Source organism: Oncorhynchus clarkii, chromosome 4 (assembly GCF_045791955.1).
Source record: "Oncorhynchus clarkii lewisi isolate Uvic-CL-2024 chromosome 4, UVic_Ocla_1.0, whole genome shotgun sequence".
Taxonomy (NCBI): domain Eukaryota; kingdom Metazoa; phylum Chordata; class Actinopteri; order Salmoniformes; family Salmonidae; genus Oncorhynchus; species Oncorhynchus clarkii.
In genome coordinates, this window is record NC_092150.1 from 81,640,723 (window position 1) to 81,666,750 (window position 26,028).

Below are 26,028 nucleotides of genomic sequence, written 5' to 3' on the forward strand. Positions count from 1 at the left end.
TATAGGTCACAGACTCGCCAAAGAGACATCATAGCAGTCTGCTACTGCATTTTATTTACTTTATCATTGACTCTTCTGATTAGCAGCCATCTTCTCTTCCCTCAAAATAAACATGACCATCATTTTGGTTGTTCTGTACCACAAGAACCCCAAATCTCAATATTTTACCAGGTGATTGTAGAAACTGATGATGCCCATGTCTTAACTTCAGGTTATTACAGCACAGTGAATATTGAATAACATTACATAGCACACAGGGACAACTGTTCCCCCAATATCAAGCACACAGAGGAGTGAGAGAGATGTAAGGCACATACGGTAGTGATGTTTAAAACTTATTTTTCTCAGGAGGAACAGCCAACAGTCTTAAGGATCCATCTGGATATGCAGCTCCTTTTCTTCAAGTTGAAATGTCTCCTCCTCAGTTTCTTTATCTTTGGTCTGTAGTGGTATGAATGGTACTGTAAAACCGTTCTGGGGCTTGCACACTTCCACGAACAGCGGCAGATCGGACAGGCTGGTGTTGAACTCTTTGTCTAATCCCTCATCTTCCTCCTCTTCCTCCTTACTCTCCCCTATCTCCATGGGCGGAGTACTATAGGGCCTGCATCGTAGTTCATCTGGGATGTTTTTCTTCAGCTCGCGGTTCTTGCTCCTCTTGGCCAGCTTGGTGACAGAGCCCAAGCGATTAAAGATGTTGTCCTCCGAGGCGGCCACATTGTCAGACCGGTGTGGATCACACTCGGCCCCTCTCAGACGCAGGTTGTTGATCTTGGTATCAATGCTCTCCTGGGACGAGGTCTTGTAGGGGTTGGTGTCCAGGCTGTTGAAGACGGCACGGCGTTCCGGGGAGAGCATGTCCATGGAGACGGCCCGCTGGTCCAGGCCCAGCTGACGGCGCTCCATGCTACGGATGGTGGCGGCCCGCTGGAGCTTGTCGCTGACCTCCACGCTCAGGCGGCGCCGCGTCTCCCGGAACTCGGCGCGCACGTTGGCCTTCCACTCAGCCGCGTGGGCCTTGATCTCACCGACCTTGTGCACGTCAAGATAAAACCAAGGTCATATCACACCATGAAATACTATAACGCATGACAATCCAAATTAACCGACTATTACCTTTAAAGGAATAGTTTACAGAATTGGTGAAAGTAACTACCCACTGGGCACATACGTTAGTTCAAAGTCTTGTTGTCAACCAACGTGAATTCAACGTGAAATCCACAAAACATTTCACATCGTCATTGAATTTAGGTTAAAAGTTGGGTGAAATTGTTTTAATACATAAGCCCATGTAGTATTCAACTACAACATTCCAGTTCTATACCATAGTAGTATAATATTACCTCCTCTTTTGTCTTCTTGGACAGAACCCTCAGCCAGTCACCGATCATACTCAGCACAGCAGCGAAATAAGCCAAACCCACCAGGATCCAGAACCACACCAGTGGTCTATACCAATTACGATACTCCACCCTCCGGTCCCCTCCTGTAGGATGTAAACAAACAATGAAACGGTCAGCATGATGAGAGACCTGGGTCATGTTCAGGAGTGCTAACCATCAAAATATTTTTTAACTGAAACCAAAAATGTGTGTTTCTTATTGGATATGCAGTCCCTCCCTGTTTCAGTTCATTTTCTTCCGTTTGGTGCCTAATGAAAACAACCCTGATAGTCAGATTATTTTAGAACATATTTATTTTATTATTTATTTTTTACACCTTTTTTGTGGTATCCAGTTGGTAGTTACAGTCAAAAATCCAGAGAACAGAAACGACCAAAGCTAATTTTCTGAAGATAAGCGTTTATGTGTCAAAGAGCGATTGGAAAATAAATGATAAGTACGGTGCGGCAGTAGCTCTGTCAGAGAGATCGAGCTATGACAGCCTGGTAATGGACATCAATTTCACTAAGGCAATAGACAATTGCTTTTCACATTTTGAACCCTCTCCACGTTCACTAAGACCCCTCTCCATGAATGATAAATATATAGCCACAGTAGAAATGGCACAGCAGGAAGAAATGACAGACACCTCCTCCAACCATAATAGAGTTTATTAAAGCTAAATGAATGGGTACAAACAGTTGTTAGAATGATAAATGTGGTAATATATTCAAAAAAGGCACGAGCACATCTGATCTGATCTTTTTCACAAGTGCATGGTAATAGTTGAATAAGATGAGAAAAAAGAAGAAACCCGCACACTGCTCTTGATAGCATCACTGCTCTTTAATAAGCTTTACGTATCGACCACAAGGCCTTCGTCAGAGCTTTACGTATCGACCACAAGGCCTTCGTCAGAGCTTTACGTATCGACCACAAGGCCTTCGTCAGAGCTTTACGTATCGACCTCAAGGCCTTCGTCAGAGCTTTACGTATCGACCTCAAGGCCTTCGTCAGAGCTTTACGTATCGACCACAAGGCCTTCGTCAGAGCTTTACGTATCGACCACAAGGCCTTCGTCAGAGCTTTACGTATCGACCACAAGGCCTTCGTCAGAGCTTTACGTATCGACCACAAGGCCTTCGTCAGAGCTTTACGTATCGACCACAAGGCCTTCGTCAGAGCTTTACGTATCGACCTCAAGGCCTTCGTCAGAGCTTTACGTATCGACCTCAAGGCCTTCGTCAGAGCTTTACGTATCGACCTCAAGGCCTTCGTCAGAGCTTTACGTATCGACCACAAGGCCTTCGTCAGAGCTTTACGTATCGACCACAAGGCCTTCGTCAAAGCTTTACGTATCGACCTCAAGGCCTTCGTCAGAGCTTTACGTATCGACCACAAGGCCTTCGTCAGAGCTTTACGTATCGACCACAAGGCCTTCGTCAGAGCTTTACGTATCGACCACAAGGCCTTCGTCAGAGCTTTACGTATCGACCACAAGGCCTTCGTCAGAGCTTTACGTATCGACCTCAAGGCCTTCGTCAGAGCTTTACGTATCGACCTCAAGGCCTTCGTCAGAGCTTTACGTATCGACCACAAGGCCTTCGTCAGAGCTTTACGTATCGACCACAAGGCCTTCGTCAGAGCTTTACGTATCGACCACAAGGCTTTCGTCAGAGCTTTACGTATTGACCTCAAGGCCTTCGTCAGAGCTTTACGTATCGACCACAAGGCCTTCGTCAGAGCTTTACGTATGGACCACAAGGCCTTCGTCAGAGCTTTACGTATCGACCTCAAGGCCTTCGTCAGAGCTTTACGTATCGACCTCAAGGCCTTCGTCAGAGCTTTACGTATCGACCTCAAGGCCTTCGTCAGAGCTTTACGTATCGACCACAAGGCCTTCGTCAGAGCTTTACGTATCGACCACAAGGCCTTCGTCAGAGCTTTACGTATCGACCACAAGGCTTTCGTCAGAGCTTTACGTATTGACCTCAAGGCCTTCGTCAGAGCTTTACGTATCGACCACAAGGCCTTCGTCAGAGCTTTACGTATCGACCACAAGGCCTTCGTCAGAGCTTTACGTATCGACCACAAGGCTTTCGTCAGAGCTTTACGTATTGACCTCAAGGCCTTCGTCAGAGCTTTACGTATCGACCACAAGGCCTTCGTCAGAGCTTTACGTATCGACCTCAAGGCCTTCGTCAGAGCTTTACGTATCGACCACAAGGCCTTCGTCAGAGCTTTACGTATCGACCACAAGGCCTTCGTCAGAGCTTTACGTATCGACCTCAAGGCCTTCGTCAGAGCTTTACGTATCGACCACAAGGCCTTCGTCAGAGCTTTACGTATCGACCTCAAGGCCTTCGTCAGAGCTTTACGGATCGACCTCAAGGCCTTCGTCAGAGCTTTACGTATCGACCACAAGGCCTTCGTCAGAGCTTTACGTATCGACCACAAGGCCTTCGTCAGAGCTTTACGTATCGACCACAAGGCCTTCGTCAGAGCTTTACGTATCGACCACAAGGCCTTCGTCAGAGCTTTACGTATCGACCACAAGGCCTTCGTCAGAGCTTTACGTATCGACCTCAAGGCCTTCGTCAGAGCTTTACGTATCGACCTCAAGGCCTTCGTCAGAGCTTTACGTATCGACCACAAGGCGTCAGAGCTTTACGTATCGACATCAAGGCCTTCGTCAGAGCTTTACGTATCGACCTCAAGGCCTTCGTCAGAGCTTTACGTATCGACCTCAAGGCCTTCGTCAGAGCTTTACGTATCGACCTCAAGGCCTTCGTCAAAGCTTTACGTATCGACATCAAGGCCTTCGTCAGAGCTTTACGTATCGACCTCAAGGCCTTCGTCAGAGCTTTACGTATCGACCTCAAGGCCTTCGTCAGAGCTTTACGTATCGACATCAAGGCCTTCGTCAGAGCAAGAGCAGTGAGCGGTTAACACTTTAATTGAAATGCTTTATTAGTTGTTTTAAGCATGTACTCTATGAGCCTTTATGATGTCTTAGTATAAAGCTTATACCGTGATGTCTGACTCAAAATGGCAGCAATTTAGAGATCATTATCAGATAAACATCTGTTTATGGCACTTTCACTGCCTAAACCTTCACTGCCTAAACCTTACAGTAGAGAAATATGCTAGCTCTCACCTGCCACATAGTCTCCTATTCCAATAGTTGTCAGAGTGATGACAACAAAGTAAATGGCCTCCAGTCCTGTCCAGCCTTCTATGTGTTTGAAGATGACTGCAGGGATGGTAACGAAGAGGATGCAGCCCGCCAGGATGAAGAGTAACGTGGAGGCCACTCGGATCTTTGTCTGGCTGATTTGGTTATGTTTGCGCTGGGGGAGGAGAAGAGGACACACACACACACAAACAGGCGCACACACACACACACAGTGGAGGCGATGGAGGTCATTTTAACAGAAGGCACACAGTGTGTTGTCGTTCTGTGGTGGCATCCCTACTGAGTTCTAGTGATGACATTTGTGACTCTGACAAGGTGGCATCTATTTATCCACTCTGACACCGCCTAGTGATGAGCTAAAGATGCATGAGATGCCTGATTAGATCAAATGAGACGTAACGGTGGTTGTGGCTGTGGGCTGTCACAGAGGCATAGCTCACTCAGTACAGCTTTCACCCCAGGGGTATATTCATTATGCAGATTGTTGCAAAACGTTTAGACTATTCAAAATGTTTTGCAATGAATACGAGAGTTTCTATTGCACAAATTCAGGTAGGTCCCTACCCATTTCTTTCCGTTTGGTTCTTAAACAGTGAAGGGTTTCAGTTGCGAGGCGTAATGAATACCCCCCAGGTATTCCTGTTTGACTGCAATACTATAAAACCCCACAGGACAGATTGGAGCTGTTGGGCCAATCAGAGTAAAGCATGACTGCCATCGCCCCCTGCTCATTAACAAGCAATAATGTAGACCTCATACATAATTAACAGAGGATAATACCTCACTCAGTATGTGTAAACTTTCACTTTCAATTTGGAAAATCCCCAGATCTCTCTAATCTCTAGTCCAGGGGTATTCAACCTTTACCCTACGTGGTCCGGAGCCTGCTGGTTCTGTTCTACCTGATAATGAATTGCACCCACCTGGTGTCCCAGCGGAGCAATTAGACAATGCAGTGGAACTGGCTTGGAGGTCCAGAGTTGAGTTTGAGGTCTCTAGCCTATCACCATCTCACATTTAAAAGTTATTTTGATAATCAATAATTATTTTTATAGTACATCAAAATAGCATCATCATTATTCATATTGTTCATGCTGTGGATTACTGTATGCTGTGAACTTACTCTGAACATTTTCTCCACCTTCGCGATGCTTTTCACAAAAATTGTCCCTAGCTGGTCCCCCACACCGGCTAGCAGAAACCCAAACAGAGGGATGCCGAATATTGCATACAGGATACAGAAAATCTTCCCGCCCTCCGTGCTTGGGGCAATGTTACCGTACCCTGTGGAAGGAACAGAGAAGGAGAAGAGGATGTTTTTCAGATGTGAAAAGCCCTAAACCTCTAGATCTTATCAACGGCAGACAACCAAAGTGGGTTTGTGCAATACCAAATCCATCTCCTCTTCCCCATAGACTTATACACACACTGCTATCTACAAAAGGCCAACATGGCCTGTCTGCTAGCTAAGCTTCTGTCCCTTTGTCCACCGCTTGCAGAGTGTCAGTTTCTACTTGGAATCACAGAAGGGGGTATAGGCTAGACCAACTCTTCTGATTTAATTAGAGACATGCCACTGAAATGAAAGTAAAAGGCCTCCTTCCGCCCCTCCATCAAACTAAAGGCCTCCTTCCGCCCCTCCATCAAACTAAAGGCCTCCTTCCGCCCCTCCATCTAACTAAAGGCCTCCTTCCGCCCCTCCATCTAACTAAAGGCCTCCTTCCGCCCCTCCATCTAACTAAAGGCCTCCTTCCGCCGCTCCATCAAACTAAAGGCCACCTTCCGCCGCTCCATCAAACTAAAGGCCTCCTTCCGCCCCTCCATCAAACTAAAGGCCTCCTTCCGCCCCTCCATCAAACTAAAGGCCTCCTTCCCCCCCTCCATCAAACTAAAGGCCTCCTTCCGCCCCGCCATCTAACTAAAGGCCTCCTTCCGCCCCTCCATCTAACTAAAGGCCTCCTTCCGCCCCTCCATCTAACTAAAGGCCTCCTTCCGCCCCTCCATCTAACTAAAGGCCTCCTTCCGCCCCTCCATCTAACTAAAGGCCTCCTTCCGCCCCTCCATCTAACTAAAACTAAAGGCCTCCTTCCGCCCCTCCATCAAACTAAAGGCCTCCTTCCGCCCCTCCATCTAACTAAAGGCCTCCTTCCGCCCCTCCATCTAACTAAAGGCCTCCTTCCGCCCCTCCATCAAACTAAAGGCCTCCTTCCGCCCCTCCATCAAACTAAAGGCCTCCTTCCGCCCCTCCATCTAACTAAAGGCCTCCTTCCGCCCCTCCAACTAAAGGCCTCCTTCCGCCCCTCCAACTAAAGGCCTCCTTCCGCCCCTCCAACTAACTAAAGGCCTCCTTCCGCCCCTCCATCTAACTAAAGGCCTCCTTCCGCCCCTCCAACTAAAGGCCTCCTTCCGCCCCTCCAACTAAAGGCCTCCTTCCGCCCCTCCAACTAACTAAAGGCCTCCTTCCGCCCCTCCATCTAACTAAAGGCCTCCTTCCGCCCCTCCATCTAACTAAAGGCCTCCTTCCGCCACTCCATCTAACTAAAGGCCTCCTTCCGCCCCTCCATCAAACTAAAGGCCTCCTTCCGCCACTCCATCTAACTAAAGGCCTCCTTCCGCCCCTCCATCAAACTAAAGGCCTCCTTCCGCCCCTCCATCTAACTAAAGGCCTCCTTCCGCCCCTCCATCAAACTAAAGGCCTCCTTCCGCCACTCCATCTAACTAAAGGCCTCCTTCCACCCCTCCATCAAACTAAAGGCCTCCTTCCGCCCCTCCATCAAACTAAAGGCCTCCTTCCGCCCCTCCATCTAACTAAAGGCCTCCTTCCGCCCCTCCATCAAACTAAAGGCCTCCTTCCGCCCCTCCATCAAACTAAAGGCCTCCTTCCGCCCCTCCATCAAACTAAAGGCCTCCTTCCGCCCCTCCATCAAACTAAAGGCCTCCTTCCGCCCCTCCATCAAACTAAAAGCCTCCTTCCGCCCCGCCATCAAACTAAAGGCCTCCTTCCGCCCCTCCATCAAACTAAAGGCCTCCTTCCGCCCCTCCATCAAACTAAAGGCCTGCTTCCGCCCCTCCATCAAACTAAAGGCCTGCTTCCGCCCCTCCATCAAACTAAAGGCCTCCTTCCGCCCCGCCATCAAACTAAAGGCCTTCAATGGTTTGGAAGGTTCCGTTGAAGACAATGCTATGATTCCAAATCAAATCAAATCAAATGTATTTATATAGCCCTTCGTACATCAGCTGATATCTCAAAGTGCTGTACAGAAACCCAGCCTAAAACCCCAAACAGCAAGCAATGCAGGTGTAGAAGTACGGTGGCTAGGAAAAACTCCCTAGAAAAGCCAAAACCTAGGAAGAAACCTAGAGAGGAACCAGGCTATGTGGGGTGGCCAGTCCTCTTCTGGCTGTGCCGGGTGGAGATTATAACAGAACATGGCCAAGATGTTCAAATGTTCATAAATGACCAGCATGGTCCAATAATAATAAGGCAGAACAGTTGAAAGTGGAGCAGCAGCACAGCCAGGTGGACTGGGGACAGCAAGGAGTCATCATGTCAGGTAGTCCTGAGGCATGGTCCTAGGGCTTTCCGTTCCACACCTAAAACACAGCGGCAGAGCAACACAGAGACAATTTCCTGGACCCTGACTACTTTCAATGCATATTCTCCTTTGAGTGTAATTTTTTATTCCGGGAAGTAGACAATCTGGTTCCGGGAAACTGGCCCATACGGTCCAATGTAAATGGCACTACCTCAGGTAAAATGTTTCATCAACCAATGCACTTGACTTGAATTACACCAACACTGCCTGATAACTACTCCAAACATCATCATAAATCATTCCTAATCCTGTTGAAAATGAATAACAAACCAATAAAGCAGTAGTGAACCACGAAGGTGAAACATCTGGTTTAGCTACATCAGCTTTCCACCATCGTCAAGGAGATAATGGAGACCATTCCTCACTCTGACAGTAGCATGACTTCCAGGAGCAGAGCAGCTCACTTTATTTCATCTGACAGGAGCCTCATACTCACACACCAATCCCACATTGATCTCATATCAAAACCCCTGAGAGGCAGTTTGCTGTTATGGACCTTATTCACAGCTGAACGTTCTACCAGCTACGGGGGTAGCTAATAAACGATCCTGTCTTTTCAAATCAGTGACGTTGACAATACCATTCTTGTGAGTATCCCAAATGTAATACTATTGTTTTGCAGCGGGATATATGCTGCACCGGCAAGATACAACAGCACACTCCGGTAAGACGACGGGGTTCTGTGCATATTTGTAAACAACAGCTGGTGCACGAAATCTGAGGAAGTCTCTAGATTTTGCTCACCTGAAGTAGAGTATATTGTGATAAATTGCAGGCCAAACTACTTGCCTAGAGGGTTTTCAGCTATACTTTTCGTGGCTGTTTATTTACCACAACAGACAGATGCTGGCACTAAGACCGCACGCAGTCAGCTATAAGGAAATAAGCAAACAGGGAACCACTCACCCAGAGGTGGAGCTCCTAGTGGCCAGAGACTATAATGCAGGGAAACAAATCAGTTCTACCAAATTTCTATCAACATGTTAAATGTGCAACCAGAGGGGAAAAACATCTAGATCACCTGTACTCCACATACAGAGACGCGTACAAAGCTCTCCCTCGCCCTCCATTTTGTAAATCCGACCACAACTCTATCCTCCTGATTCCTGCTTACAAGCAATAATTAAAGCAGGAAGCATCAGTGACTCGGTCTATAAAAAAAGTGGTCAGATGAAGCAGATGCTAAACTACAGGACTGTTTTGCTAGCACAGACTGGAACATGTTCCGGGATTCTTCCGATGGCATTGAGTACACTACATCAGTCACTGGCTTTATCAATAAGCGCATCAAGGACGTCGTCCCCACAGTGACTGTACATACATACTAGAGGTCGACTGATTAATCGGAATGGCCGATTAATTAGGGACGATTTTAAGTTTTCATAACAATCGGTAATCAGTCATGCTACTGTCAGAGTCCGGAGCCTCTACACCTGTTGTATTCGGGCGCACGTGACAAATAAACTTTGATTTAATATGAACTATCCAAATAAAGTGTTACCAAGGCTTTAATCTACAGATAACACTTTAGGAAGTTTTCTGCATTGTTTTCAACAGAGCACTTCACTTCCTGCCCCACAAGAAAATTTGAACTTGAACATTGACATTGGTCAATGAACAACAGCCTCAGTGTAAATAAGGGGATCCAGAACAATCTATTGTCTTTATTAAACAGGTTGAATGGTCAAGAATAACAGGTAATGTAACTACAGATGTGATTGATCACATAGGCCTCAATGGAAATAAACAGAGCAGGTACGTGTCCAACAAGATGAGCATTTCGCTAAATATGTGTATGCGACCAATAACATTTCATTTGATGCTATTACCTATGGTTGTGATGACTGTTCCGGCGAAGAAGAAGGCACTGCCCAGGTCCCAGTGACTGGAGTTATAGGATGTGTCTCCTATCGGGCTGACCCCAGCATTCACAGCATCTACAGAGTGCTGGACACACAAACGCAAAAGACATTCACCAGTTTAAAAGGAATTAGACAACTTCATGTGGATAAAGATAATGGTATTATGTTCAAAATGGCAGCATTGTTTTGTGGTACAGAGTCTCTTGAGAGTTTCTCTTTCAGTTATCCTACAGCTGTAAAAGCATGTGTTGATTGCTAAACCATAACATAATTTGCATGTTGAATAGCTGAATTCTCAGGGGTGCTTTCGCATAAGGATCTGTCAAACCTCCCCATGTGATTTCCTAAAGGAGCCAGTTGCGTAACATATGACTGCTGTGTAGCTTAGCGCTGACGACGCCTCTGCACGGTGAATCATCAGGACAGTGCCACACACAGAGAGAGAGAGGGCACGTGGGGCGGGCGGGGCACATGATGCCCACGATGTCCTGAGCAACCCTCACACTCTGTGCCAGTCTTCCAGTCTACACGTCAGGAAGCCGGCATGCCAGATGGAACATCGGCGTGTCGCGCAACAGGAAGTAGCTCAGGGTGTGAGGGATGGTGGGATAGGTGGAAATGGTTGAAGGCCAAGTAAACAAGAACAGAGCATGAGACACCATGACAGTCCAGAGGTAGGGGACAGAAAGAGGACAACGGGAGAGGACAGAGGGAGAGGACAGAGGGACCTGATTGTATCTGATCATCACTGACCATGCTGATAGTGGCTTGTGTAATGGAGGTGGGTTTTCAAACCATGCTTGAGTGATGACTAACCTTGCCTGAGACCTGAAGAATTTTGTTACCGTAGCTACAGCGGGCTAACACAGTATTGTGATGCGCAGGAGACCTGGTTTTGAACTCTGGTTGGTTACACATGCAATCAGCTCGTCTTTCCAAACTGACAGTCTAATCATAGCTTATGTTTGATGAGCAGTTACTGTACTGTAGTTATCTGCCCCAGGCTTTGTTTGGATCATCACTATATAATGAAACAAATCTGACTAAGATCTTTGGACACGCTAAACTTTGAAGCACAAAATACCTTTTATTTACTGTGGCAAGACTCTACTATTCATTCAATGCCTCTCCTCTCCCATGTAACAGGTTGTTGCTTTGCATGAGAATGGTTTCTCAATTCACTTATCTAGTAAAATAATGAATACAAAAAGCCCCATCCTATTTGAAGTGAAGAGGAAATTCAGCAAGTATTGGAGGATAAAAATGATTATTTATTGTTAAAGCATTTCGGGTTGCTTTTAACAATACATAAGCAATTTTTTTAATCAACTTCCACTGTCCTCCAAGAGTTGCTGAATTTCCTGTTCACTTCAGTTTGCTCCTCAATTCATGCACCTTGGTTGGAAAGCAAGGATAGCAGCTGTGATCCTTTCCCTGAGCCCCATCCTTTCCACAGATTATTAATGCCATCTAAATGAAACCCCTGCCTGTATCAGAGGACTGGTGAAGACCTGGCACTGGGCAGAGCAGCAGCATGCCTGGATAATGAAAGGTGACTCAGCGTTTCTATCAGAATGGGTTTTGCTTCAGGACACCTTGAATGAGTTCCAAAGAGATCAATGTCATCTCCATTAGAAGCAGCCATCGCCATCAGGGATCTGCACTCTGAAATACAGATACAGGATCTTAATCCTGCACACCAGGAAAGGCAAACTTAGTGTATTCAAGGTTTGAAAAGGTTTCTAAAGTTTGTAATTTCCACTTAAAAAAATGTCAGACTTGATTTGCCCTAACTAAAAATGTATCATCCTCTACAAAAAACTCCATTAATTATAATCCACACAATAATTCACATTTCCTGTTGCTGCAGGCTTATTTTCCTGCAGTGAGAAACTGGTCGATTTAAGATCCTATATCTGTATGCATTTAAAACATAACGTATGTAGGATCTGATAGGAGTAAAACATGCCTGAAAGATCTGTGTTAAGGCAGAGTGGGTTGTGAGGGCCTTCTTTAGCCTCTGTTCAACCACATGGTCTGCATTGCTTCTGTAACTTCCTATTCATACAGATGTAGGATCTTAATTGAGCCAGTTTGCTATAGCAGCAATATAATCATGCAGAAACAGGAAATGTGAATTACTATGTGGATTATAATTCATTAACATTTTTGGTAGGGGTTTAAATATTTTTAATTAGGGCAAATAACACTCATTCTCTCCTAATGTGCTTGCGTAGACATTCTTCTGCTGAACCTTGTATGTTTGTTGAGCTGCCTTCTCAGTTAACCAATGCACAGACACCACATGCAGTAATGTGTGAAACTTGCCAAGATAACTTGGTTATTATGTAACATTTTGTTATTGCCACTTGTGCATTGCAGCAAGAGACTAGTACTAGTCATGAGTTGATATAGGGGGACTAGATTCTGTAGTGGATGTAAGCTCAAAGTCACTCCCTACCCACATAAACAGTGAGAGAAAAAGTGCTGTAGAGATTCCACAGGAGAAGGTTGTCACTGTGTTCGCCACAGAACTGACACAGAGTACAGAGGAGATATATCTCTCCCCCCAGTAGTCTGGCCCCAAACCCTGCTCTTCCTGGCCCTGCCATGCGCTGCCTGTCCTGTAGGCTCTACCTCTGGGCTAAGAAACTAGAGAAGCAGCCTGGCACACGTCCCAACACTGCTTATCATCTGCCAGAGAAATCACCTTTCACAATGGATTGGAGGAGGATGTTTACGATGCTGTGTGCATAGATGAAGAGCGGTGGGGTGATACCCAACACTATGGCTGTGATTGTAATTAATAAAAGGCACCAGGGTAGGACCTCCGTGGGATGGAGCGACACGCCAGGGTAGGACCTCCGTGGGATGGAGCGGCACCCCAGGGTAGGACCTCCGTGGGATGGAGCGGCACGCCAGGGTAGGACCTCCGTGGGATGGAGCGGCACGCCAGAGTAGGACCTCCGTGGGATGGAGTGGCACGCCAGGGTAGGACCTCCGTGGGATGGAGTGGCACGCCAGGGTAGGACCTCCGTGGGATGGAGTGGCACGCCAGGGTAGGACCTCCGTGGGATGGAGTGGCACGCCAGGGTAGGACCTCCGTGGGATGGAGTGGCACGCCAGGGTAGGACCTCCGTGGGATGGAGTGGCACGCCAGGGTAGGACCTCCGTGGGATGGAGTGGCACGCCAGGGTAGGACCTCCGTGGGATGGAGTGGCACGCCAGGGTAGGACCTCCGTGGGATGGAGTGACACGCCAGGGTAGGACCTCCGTGGGATGGAAGGGATCGAATGACACGCCATACACACCAGCCTGCACCCTGCCTCATGTTTGACGATGCTGGCTTAGTTGTTGACAACAATATGATCTGGCAATATACAGTACCCAAACAATGAGTCAGAATAAAAGGCAACGTAACCCAATGGCTTCAGAAAATATGAAGGTCTAATGATCCTCTAGATTCAGTGTGATGGAAAGACCTAGTCACCAGAGTATTGTGGGTACTGTAGTAAATCAAGCTACACTTATAACATGATGTGGCACATTACTGGACTTTGAGGGATAAGATACTGTAATGAGTAATCTCTTCAATCCCAAGCAGCAGTAAACTCCCCAGAGCAGAGACCCGGAGAAACAGTTGACATTCTCCCAGCCCACTTCCATACATCCTGGGTCCTCCAGAACAATAGCCCCTAAAGAATAATTCATTCCACAGCAGATGCTTTTAAGACTTGGGGCATAATTTAACCTCCCTGGGCTGAAAAGTTAGGCAATTATCTATGCATATATTAGAGGGGACACTGTTGCTTTTACCAACGAAGAACATGCCTGAAGACACTTTTTAAACGTTAAGCACTCCAAAGATGATGGTTCAATTTGAAATCCCATTTTAGCTTTTAGATGACAAAATACCTTGAATGCTGCCGCATACGAGTCACAAAAATCCACTCAGGAAACAAAGTACATCTATGCCTAACACTCCTATGTCAGCTAATGTCAGTGTAGAAATTTAAAAATATACACTACTGGTCAAAAGTTTTAGAACACCTTCTCATTCAAGGGTTTTTCAGATTTTTTAAAACTATTTTCTACATTGTAGAATAATAGTGAAGACATAACTATGAAATAACATGGTAAAAACATCATGTAGTAACCAAAAAAAGTGTTAAACAAATCTAAATATATTTTATATTTGAGATTTTTCAGATAGCTATCCCTTTGCACACTTGACATTCTCTCAACCAGCTTCACATGAAATGCTTTTCCAACAGTCTTGTTGGCTGCTTTTCCTTCTCTGTGTGGTCCGACTCAACCCAAACCATCTCAATTGGAGACCAGGTCATCTGATGCAGCACTCCATCATTCTCATTCTTGGTCAAATAGCCCTAACAAAGCTTGGAGGTGTGTTGGGTCATTGTCCTGTGGACAATGTGGAAAAACAAATGATAGTCCCACTAAGCCAAAACAAGATGGGATGGCGTATCGCTGCAGAATGCTGTGGTAGCCATGCTGGATAAGTGTGCCTTGAATTCAAAATAAATCACAGACAGTGTCACCAGTAAAGCACCCCACCCCATCTCCTCCATGCTTTACAGTGGGAAATGCACATGTGGAGATCATCTGTTAACCCACACTGCGTCTCACAAAGACATGGCGGTTGGAACCAAAAAATCTCCAATTCGGACTCCAGACCAAAAGGAAAGATTTCCACAGGTCTAATGTCCATTGATCGTGTTTCTTGGCCCATGCACGTCTCTTCTTCTTATTGGTGTCCTTTAGTAGTGGTTTCTTTGCAGTAATCAAATCATGAAGGCCTGATTCACACAGTCTCCTCTGAACAGTTGATGTTGAGATGTGTCTGTTACTTAAACTCCGTGAAGCATTTATTTGGGCTGCAATTTCTGAGGCTGGTAACTCCAATGAACTTATCCTCTGCAGCAGAGGTAAATCTGGATCTTCCATTCCTGTGGCGGTCCTCATGAGAGCCAGTTTCATCATAGTGCTTGATGGTTTTTGCGACTGCACTTGAAGAATCTTTTAAAGTTCTTGAAATGTTCCGTATTGACTGATCTTCATGTCTTAAAGTAATGGACTGTCGTTTCTCTTTGATTATTTGAGCTGTTCTAGCCATAATAGGGACTATTTTACCAAATAGGGCTATCTTCTGTATAACACCCATACCTTGACACAACACAACTGATTGGCTCAAACGCATTAAGGGGGAAAGACATTCCACAAATTAACTTAAGGCGGCACACCTGTTAATTGAAATGCATTCATGAAGCTGGTTGAGAGAATGCCAAGAGTGTGCAAAGCTATCATCAAGGCAAAGGGTGGCTATTTGAAGAATCTAAAAACTATATATATTTTTTGATTTAACACTTTGGTTACTACATGATTCCATGTGTTATGTCATAGTTTTGATGTCTTCACTATTATTCTACAATGTAGGAAATAGTCAAAATAAAGAAACTATTTTGACCGGTAGTGTATATTTTTAAGGGACAACGTATTTTGGGTTGCAGATGCTCTATATACACTGAAACATGTCAATTAGTGCTGAGTTGCCTGTTTAAACTCTGCAGTAAAATATCCATTCTGCTTTCTAAGCAATACAGGGCCAGAGCATGCAGTGAGGCATGGCAACTGCGTTGGCATCCCTCCATCCCCTAGCACCATTTTCCAGAGAAGAATTCATCCGAAATGTGACAGCCCTCTGCTTTAGCTCGTTTCCCTACTGCGTCTGAGTTCTACTGGAACTAAGATAAACATCCACCTCATTTCACAGTTAAACAGTTCAAACAAAAACAATTACAAATGCTCTCACTTCCATTCATTGCACAAACCCCAGATCCTTGAGTAATAGCGAGCGAAGTGTATCCAAGTCATTAATGATTACAGTTCACACTGGCATCTGTGTTTCACCGTGTATCAGTGAACCGGCCAGGATAAACTCCTCTTGGACTCCCTACCTGGCAATTTGTTTCCCTACACCAGTGGGACTATGGCCTGCATTGTCCTGCATTATCCTGTCCTGTATTATCCAGTGTTTCACAGCTGAGGGGTCAATATCTAGCTGATTCAAACACTGTTTTATGAGGAGCTGGAAGCGTTCAGCCCTGAAAACCCTGCTGGCGCTTGCAGAAGTGAGAGCGCTGCAGTATAAGTCAAATAAAGCTCTGTTTATTAGGCTTCTCCTCACCAGATTCACTTCTTCACGGTTTTCATTTTCCAGGAGGTGAAACATTGGATTGAAGAAGCTGTTGTTTTCTGGAAGCTGTCGTGAGCTGGGTCCGAGAGGTTTGTCTCAATGTCCTGTGGACCTTTGCAGCTCAGTTAGTAGGGCATGGTGCTTGTAATGCCAGAATAGCGGGTTTGATTCCCGGGACCACCCATACGTATGCACGCGTGATGGTAAGTGTTTGCTAAATGGCTTATATTATTATATGATTATATCAACTAAAAGGGAGTAGGACTCTAAGAACAGGCAGGCATACCCTTTCAAGTCAAATGGATCAAGATGAATCTAAAAGAGGAAATCTATAGAATGACTTAATGTAAATAGCATACAATTGCATGATAGGGGTATCTGCCAACTTTCTTATTAGCTGTAGATAGACCTGATGAAAGAAAGGGAAGTCAGTATTGCTAATGAGTTACATAATGTATTCCTGGTTGTATGGACATCTATCATAGCTATCCTATGATACAGATTAAATAATGCCACACATCTGTGACGGACCGAGATTCGAACCTGAGTCTACAGTGCGCCACAAGACTGTGTTAGCCTGCTAAACTAAAGCTTAGGCATTCGCTTGGGGAACTAACACAGATCTTTGGGATTCAGACTTACAATTCTTATGAATCATGTATGATTCAGTGAACCACCGCCATTACACATCCACCTAGATGTAGGAATTGTCAGATTGTCATTCTGATCACTATTCTACCACTTCTCCTCAGTCGTGTCTCTGAGCAGTTATTATGCCAACCACGTTCCCCGTGAGGCACTAGCAATAACGAGTGTCATTAGGCATCACAGTGAGGAGAGTTTGGTGGTGGCAGCCAAGGTCTGAATTACTCCACATGCTGGCACGCAGGCTTCTGGGCATATTGGCCAAAATAGCACACATACGGCATTTATCAATCATAATGCAGAGTCACGCCCACAGTATGGTGGTCAGTGGTCGCTTTGAATTCAGTGTGACACAGCTAGACTCTATAGTTATGTTATTACACTAGCCTGTTTAGTGTGGTTCCCATCTTATTCCAGGATGGCTGGCGGTGTTTAGTGTATAGTGTTTGTGTGGGGCTTGGCTAGCATTGGATCAATACAGAGTTCAGGTTTCAGGAGACCTGAGTCCCCACTAGGGACCCCAGACAACTGGAGACAGGAGAGCTCCAGTATCGACTGCAGACTGGCCTAGTGGCTGCTGTGGTCTTTCCTTACCTTGATGAGTGCCTCCAGCTCCGTCGGTGAGACACAGGGGTGTTTCTGCAGGAACGCTGCCTTCTCCGCAGTGATGGTCACCTTCTGGTTGCTCTCGAAGGGCTGCTCCAGGGCCCGGAACACCAGACCTCCCCCGACCAGATAGGCCACCACAACCACGAACACCGCCACCACCGTCTTCCACTTCATGACAGTAAACAGGGGCGAGCCGTCCTCACCCACCGCCTCCATGCTGGCCACCATGCTGGCGGGCCTTGACGGAGAGAGTCGGGGAACAGTGCAGCCCATGGGGTTCTGCATGGTGGCCACACTGGCCTGCACCAGGCTGGAACTCATCATGCCTGGCTGGACCTTCTTTTGGGGGAACAGATTGGTCTGGGCTGCCACTGCAGAGAATAAAATGATGAAACACTATTGTTAGGAGCTGCACTATGGGTAAAGTTAAATTTGTAATCACACACTGGACAATCCAAAAATCTATGAAAGGAAGGGGTGGAATACACTACCGTATGCATGTCAGGAATAGGTGAATAACCTTGTAAGAATACCATATGGAACTGGGCTTGATATCCTGGGCAGTTTGGGCTTCAGTCTATCAGTCCCAGGAGTATGACAATGAAACAGTAGTGGAGTGTGTCTTGATGCTTGAGGTTTTGAGATGGTAGAGAGAGCGAGAGAGAGAGAGACAGAGAGCGAATCTCAAAGTGTTCTGTGGGCTTTCAGAAAACCCATTACAGTTAAAAGCAGGCATCTCAGAGCACTATTTCAGCCAGTGGATTCACAGGATCTGGACTGGCATGGCTCGTAGCCTCAAGCAGGCTGAGAATGCTATGTTATTATGGATTAAAAAGTGAGCCTTCTATATGAAAAAAGTATGGGTTGGTAGATCATGTCCTAATACTGTACTGTCTGAATAATATTTGAAAAGAAAACCGGGGGTTAATTTTCTGTTTGTCCCCTTGTGATATGGATTTGTAGTTATAAACATTCACAATTCATAGCCAAAGCATTGAAATGTTTTTTTCCAGCTGCATTGCTTCATTTTCATGAGCCTCATCGTCATATCTTCAAGATGCTCGTTTTCATCATCACATTACGTAAGATTATGCTTGAAAGTCGTCACAGTTCTGGCACATCTCATGGGTACACACTATACAAAGAAGCCTTGATTTTGGTGATGAAAACCAATGGAATTAGTGCTGGTGATTTATGTAACCATTTAATAATGTCACTGTAAGGAAAAACATTCACTACAGTGGTCTTGCAGGTTCAATGAATTTTGATGAGCAACGCTAAACTCTGCCTGCCACAAAAAGGAGAATAATTGTATGTGCAACACTTGGCTGCATGTAGCCCATAAATCACGGCTGACATTTCTCCCAGAAGGTCATACTGATGATAACAGCTAGACAGGTAAATCACTTGCTACACTGGTGGTTGGAGAGGCGGCTGGGTAAACATGTGACCGTGCACGAGAAAAGGGCAGCCGCATGGACGTGCCATACATGCAAGATTGGCACTGTCCATGCAGAGCTCGAGCTCCGATGAGGTCATGTGTTTCTCTCAATGGAGCCCTATACTGCAGCAACTGTAACACACCAAGGTGTCTTTAATGGCATTATATTAGCCATTTAGCCTTCACCTCAACTGACTAGAGTGTGGCCATTGTCAATTCCCCTCAAATAGAACATAAACAAGGGCATAGACCTTGGTGAGTGACTAAATTATGTTCACGTATATTTATACATAAAAGGCCAATAGGAAACATGGTTCGCTCTTCCGACTGGGCACAAACTGGTTGAATCAACGTTGTTTGAATGTAATTTGTCAACATATTGTGACGTGGAATCTACATGGAAAATACATTGGATTTGTAAAAGGTCATCAACGTAAACTGTTTTTTAAGGGTGAAATTTCAACATAGAATTAAGTCATCATGGTAACCAATGTTCAACATATTTTACACAAGGTTTGGCTAAGTTGAATTTTTACCTTTGAAACAATGTCAGATCTGCAATAATATATCCACCATCAGAAAAAAAGAGAACTGGACAGCACCTCCTACTGGAGAGTTGATTTACCTACAACTATCCATTTGGTCTCCCATCCAGGATTTTAACCAAGCCCAGCCATCCTTAGCTTTGATATTTTTCATTGACAATTACCAATGTGCAAGCGTGAGAATGATGATTGAGAGGTCTCCTAATTAGGGTTGGGATCATTCTGAGGAAACGTTCACATGGTATGTTTAAAAGCAATAATTGATTATATTTCTCTGTCCGCTTTTGTATATAATCTAGATCATGCATTCTATTGTACTAGGAACTGATTCATCGATTTTCTGATGTGTTTTCTTGCTTGATCATGTGACATGTGCAATTATCCTTGAAATAGAAGCCAGGTGTGTGTGCCGACCACAGAAGGTTGGTGGCACCTTAATTGGGGAGGACGGGCTCGTGGTAATGGCTGGAGCGGAAATAAGTGGAATGGTATCAAATACATCAAACAGATGGTTTCCATGTGTTTGATGCCATTCCATTCGCCTTCATTACGGCCATTATTATGAGCCATCTTCCCCTCAGTAGCCTCCTGTGGTGCCAAGATTTACACTGAGGCAGAAATGTTGGTGCATAAGTTGAAAACAAAACACAATGATTTTTTTGGGCACCCTGATGTTTCAGTAAAGATATTTATTTTGCACTCAAGACTAAGTTTTGGATTTATGTTTTTTTTGACAGTGTGCAGGTCTCCATCTCTTCCACTATTCTTATTTTGACTCCTACACACCTGGAACAGACACTATTCAGTAGTAAGGTCCTTAAAAAAAAAAGAACAGACGACCTCGGTCATTTTGGGGTTGGGATCAGAGCCATAGCCAACATGTGGCTCCGGGCGGGATGAAACCAGGGCCTACTCTATGGGGTGGAGGGGCCAGGCATATAATTAGAAAAGAACTGAGGACCATCATGTCGAGACCAATGCCGAGCTCACTGAGTAACCTGCTAGCAGAGGTGGAGGAACCTAGAACATTTTCAATGTGTGTTGCTCCCTGTACACTTTCTTCAGGAAACCCACAGTGGCTGCACAGTACACTGGGGAAAAACTGAAAATAATTATTGATCAGAGATGGACTGGCCATCTTTCCACGATGTCAGTCATTCTGATATTAAGTGAACATCACAGAGATGCTCAGTGAAATCAAATCTACTCGTGCATCTGGCACAGATGTAAGCCAAGCTTTAAGTTTATTGCTCCTCGACCCTTCTAACAAGTTACTGCAGTCAGAAGCTACGGATCTGCACACCGGTGTCAAACAGTTCATATGGGTGTGTTGAAAAACTGCAATGTGGTGCTGGATTCAAAAAGCTCAGTGAGGCATGCCAGTAAGGCACGAGCACACCAGATCCAAGGAAACAACGGAGACCCATGAGTAAAACTCTGTAGGAATATGGAGTTGAAAGCAAAGTGGGTAAGCATGATGATGGAAGCGAGAGGAAGTGTAAATGTGCTGTGCTGGGGGATATGTCATTACGATTTAGCGAACAGTCAATGTCGACTGTGCTGTTGGCACTGAAATATGGATTAACATTTGGGGCATCTACAGTAATGTGTGAAAATTCCAATTCCACTAGGGCTGGGAGGTATCCCGGTATTGATGCATGGACTGGTTTGGGTTTTTTACTTTACCTTCTATAACGGTATTTGAAAGTTTGGTTTGTTAAATGTGATACGCAGTGTGTAACGTCCACTTTTATAGTTTCTCTCTCTCTCCATGCCACTTTCCACACAGACCTAGCCCCAGCTCCTGTAAGTCAAGGAGCCCTTTTGTTTTTCCTCAACCACAACACTTGTGTCCAATCTTCATGGTCAACGGAGCATATGCAACAATGTTGATGACAACGATACAGTTGACACTTTGCTTCTTAATATAAATCTACTAGCATTCAATAATTGCACTATTAGCTTGTGTTTCTTACATCTGCAAACCGCTGGTGTCTGTTCTTAGCAAGACGTTCCTAAATCTTGTTAGCCGCTTACGCTAATCGCTAGCTAGCTAATAAATGTACTGAGTAAGAGCAAGCGTAATTAGCTATACAGCCTGATAATACCAGTGATGGTGTAGACCTAAAATCAGCATGTTTGTGCAACAATATCTTCTAAATTAGAGGTAAATGCAAAGCAAGAATATGTTAGCTACATGAAGTAACTAAGAGAAAACATTCAATGTAGCCAAAGATTATAGGGTCCCGTAGGAAACACCTATCAACACTTTAGTTCCTACCCTGTCACAATAACTCCTCCCTGGCATCTTAATTCGTTGTCATGTCAAACACTGTATTAAAAGTGCCCACTATTATACACTGCTCAAATAAATAAAGGGAACACTAAAATAACACATCCTAGATCTGAATGAATGAAATATTCTTAATAAATACTTTTTTCTTTACATAGTTGAATGTGCTGACAACAAAATCACACAAAAATTATCAATGGAAATCAAATGTGTCAACCCATGGAGGTCTGGATTTGGAATCACACTCAAAATTAAAGTGGAAAACCACACTACAGGCTGATCCAACTTTGATGTAATGTCCTTAAAACAAGTCAATGAGGCTCAGTAGTGTGTGTGGCCTCCAAGTGCCTGTATGACCTCCCTACAACGCCTGGGCATGCTCCTGATGAGGTGGCGGATGGTCTCCTGAGGGATCTCCTCCCAGACCTGGACTAAAGCATCCGCCAACTCCTGGACAGTCTGTGGTGCAACGTGGTGTTGGTGGATGGAGCGAGACATGATGTCCCAGATGTGCTCAATTGGATTCAGGTCTGGGGGACGGGCGGGCCAGTCAATAGCATCAATGCCTTCCTCTTGCAGGAACTGCTGACACACACTCCAGCCACATGAGGTCTAGCATTGTCTTGTATTAGGAGGAACACAGGGCCAACCACACCAGCATATGGTCTCACAAGGGGTCTGAGGATCTCATCTCGGTACCTAATGGAAGTCAGGCTACCTCTGGCGAGCACATGGAGGACTGTGTGGCCCCCCCAAAGAAATGCCACCCCACACCATGACTGACCCACCGCCAAACCGGTCCTGCTGGAGGATGTTGCAGGCAGCAGAACGTTCTCCACAGCGTCTCCAGACTGTCACATGTGCTCAGTGTGAACCTGCTTTCATCTGTGAAGAGCACAGGGCGCCAGTGGCGAATTTGCCAATCTTGGTGTTCTCTGGCAAATGCCAAACGTCCTGCACGGTGTTGGGCCAAAAATAAGCACAACCCCCACCTGTGGACGTTGGGCCCTCATACCACCCTCATGGAGTTTGTTTCTGACCGTTTGAGCAGACACATGCACATTTGTGGCCTGCTGGAGGTCATTTTGCAGGGCTCTGTCAGTGCTCCTCCTTGCACAAAGGCGGAGGTAGCGGTCCTGCTGCTGGGTTGTTGCCCTCCTTACGGCCTCCTCCACGTCTCCTCATGTACTGGCCTGTCTCCTGGTAGCGCCTCCATGCTCTGGACACTACGCTGACAGACACAATAAACCTTCTTGCCACAGCTCGCATTGATGTGCCATCCTGGATGAGCTGCACTACCTGAGCCACTTGTGTGGGTTGTAAACTCCTTCTCATGCCACCACTAGAGTGAAAGCACCGCCAGCATTCAAAAGTGACCAAAACATCAGCCAGTAAGCATCGGAACTGAGAAGTGGTCTGTGGTCCCCACCTGCAGAACCACTCCTTTATTGGGAGTGTCTTGCTAAATGCCTATAATTTCCACCTGTTGTCTATTCCATTTGCACAACAGCATGCGAAATTTATTGTCAATCAGTGTTGCATTCCTAAGTTGACAGTTTGATTTCACAGAAGTATGATTGACTTGGAGTTACATTGTGTTGTTTAAGTGTTCCCTTTATTTTTCTGAGCAGTGTATAATTAGAATAGACATTCTATTTCCATGATTCCAACAGTTAACCCAAGTGTTTTGCTCGAAATCGCAAGTCAAATTGCAACATTTGGTTAAAAATAAGGCCCAGATTGCTTGCCCTTATTGTGCAGCACTACGTGGCAGTATGGAAATGATCTCAAATGCAGAAATTGATGAAAATTATGACTTTTTGGGGGTTGAAGTACAATTGAACAGTATAAAACAATCAGAATGGAGAAAGACCCATTGAAATCACTTAGAATGTATGTGTTGCCACCCTAGGGTAATGCACTACTCAAAGAACTTAAAATACTGTCAAATCTGCCATTTCTTTTTAAAAATATCATGATATAATATTTGGGCCATATCGCCCAGCCCTATTCTCCACTATGAAGAATGTATTCCGTGAACACAGACACAGCATGTTACATCAATGAAAAGCTCAGCTTGTCCAGCTAGCATTTGAGAGTAATCTGACAAGTACATTTCACCAGGAAGGAGAATAGAATCAGAAACTTCAAAACATTATCGAGTAGGCTGCAACTCTTCTAAATGGTAAGTGACAACATTTATGGCCCTGGCCGCCATGCCAGAATTATTCATTCAAATTTTTTTATGTAATGTTTAGTTACGTTAGTCCTATGATTTTTACTTCAATGCACACTAGATTTATCCGTGATTATTCATGTCCAATTGATGGTGCTGTTATAATGAGCACATCTTGGGCTACCAGTCTTCATGGGGCTTCTCTTCAAAATGGCATGCATTCTTATGTACAAAATTACAGTTGTGTATGTCGCAGCATTTCAGATAGGCGTACATTTTTATGTCACAGTACTATAGGACCAATACAATGTGTAGCCTACTAAAATAAGTAGTGAAAATGTTCAATCGGTTATCATTAATTTGCATTACACAGTCGTTGTGTGATAGGCTACTGTAAAACTGATGTCAATACCATGAAAACAACACACAGACAATTGTTTTGCCCCCCTCCCTGCTCTCTTGCTATAGCGTGTGTGCGGTTTGGCTTTACTATCCTTGTGGGTACCAGAAGTCAGAAAAGGACGATTTGGACAAGCGGGGACATTTTGACGGTCCCCACTTGGAAAAGGGACATTTTAGGCTTAGGGGTTAGGTTTAGAGGGTTCGGGTTACAATTAGGGGTTAGGGTTAGGTTGAGGGTCAGAATTTAAGGGGGAGGATTTTGAATGGTAATACATTTAGTGGTCACCACAAGGATAGTAAAACAAACGTGTGTGTTGCTTTCTGAATTGGAATTTACTTTAATTTGTAGCAGATTCAAAGTGGCTACTGTCATGTTGGGCATTTAACATCAGATATGGATATAGAATAATGAGTAGGTTTGAATTGGTTAGATTATCTGAAACTCTCCCACAGAAAATAATGCGCACCTGGAGAAGTGCAGCGTGGCTTACTTTAGGTTACGTTCATTGCGTAGTGAAACAAATTCGACAGAAATTAAGCTATGAAGCCTGTAAGAATCTTTCATGAGTTAGTGGTGCTCATCGTGTCGAGCTGTTCTGTGCTTGCTGGTAGGCGCAAATTGTGTGTTGGCCTATGGCAGCTAAGACTGCATTTCGGATAAACGTGTGTCTTAATGGGGCGCATATATTTCGTGCGTTATTATATAAAAACAACGGTTGTTGATGTGTATGGCTACATTTCAAATACATTTTTGTACATTCAAACAGCAGTAGGAACACTACCTTGTTTTATTAGGACTAAAGCAATACTTGCTGATTTAAAATGCCCCCTCAGGCATGTCATCCTGGTGCCAGGCCTAGATGAAATGTAATCATAATAAGTAACACAATTGTGGTAGGCTATGCGCCATTCCTCGTTAGATAGTGGTCATGCAACACATGCTCCTCCTGTACACATTCCCTGCTGTCATAAATTGAAGTATGTCAATAACAGCAGTTTTATGGTTATCAATACAGTTAAAGTTTCACCTATAGTCCAATTATATAAAGGTTAGGCTATTTCAAGTATGTTTAATTAAACAAATATCCTATAGTAGACTATATAGTAATCTTGGATGCTTTAAACTCAATCGTAATAAATTTATTGATTACCAACAAACGTTCCAATACAAACCTGGCGAAGGGTTGGAGTGCCCGGGTTTTCTTGGGTTCTCTGTGGGAAATTTCATCTTGATTTTCGGTTTGCCACAATGGACCGAACCCTTGGCGGAAACAACTGACTGGAAACAACAACAGAAAAACCTTGTCTTTATGTGAAATCTTTCAACGCCTTTTCTATTGAATCCTTTGTTTTTAACCGAGAGAGAATGGAGAACGGTAGAGAGTAAAAACACATAATCCGTGTATTATTTTGCTCGTCAGTGGGAACGAGGTGTACACCCGGGTAAAAAGCTCATTACAAGCTCCACTCTCCCCGCAGCAGCCTCCACTCTAGGTACACCAGCGCGACGCTCACTCGATATTGCTCGTTGCACCACATTCCACGCCAGTCCTTTTGTATTGTAAACAACTACAACACGTAGGAAGAGACCGGGCTCCTACAGCGTTGACGAACTTCACGATTACATGTTCAAGAATTGCTGTCTCTACCGCTGTAACAAATGTAGA

The 26,028-nt window shown here is 44.9% G+C and overlaps 1 protein-coding gene across 1 annotated transcript; it reads right to left on the reverse strand.

Annotated features, from left to right (window-relative positions):
• LOC139407867 (potassium channel subfamily K member 10-like) lies at positions 1-26,028 on the reverse strand. Its single transcript, XM_071151737.1, has 7 exons — positions 25,535-26,028; positions 17,490-17,875; positions 10,004-10,121; positions 5,702-5,862; positions 4,540-4,732; positions 1,344-1,486; positions 1-1,032 (listed from the first exon to the last, which is right to left on the reverse strand). The coding sequence occupies exons 1-7, from the start codon at positions 25,587-25,589 to the stop codon at positions 367-369; spliced, it is 1,722 nt and encodes a 573-aa protein (XP_071007838.1). The 5' UTR covers positions 25,590-26,028; the 3' UTR covers positions 1-366.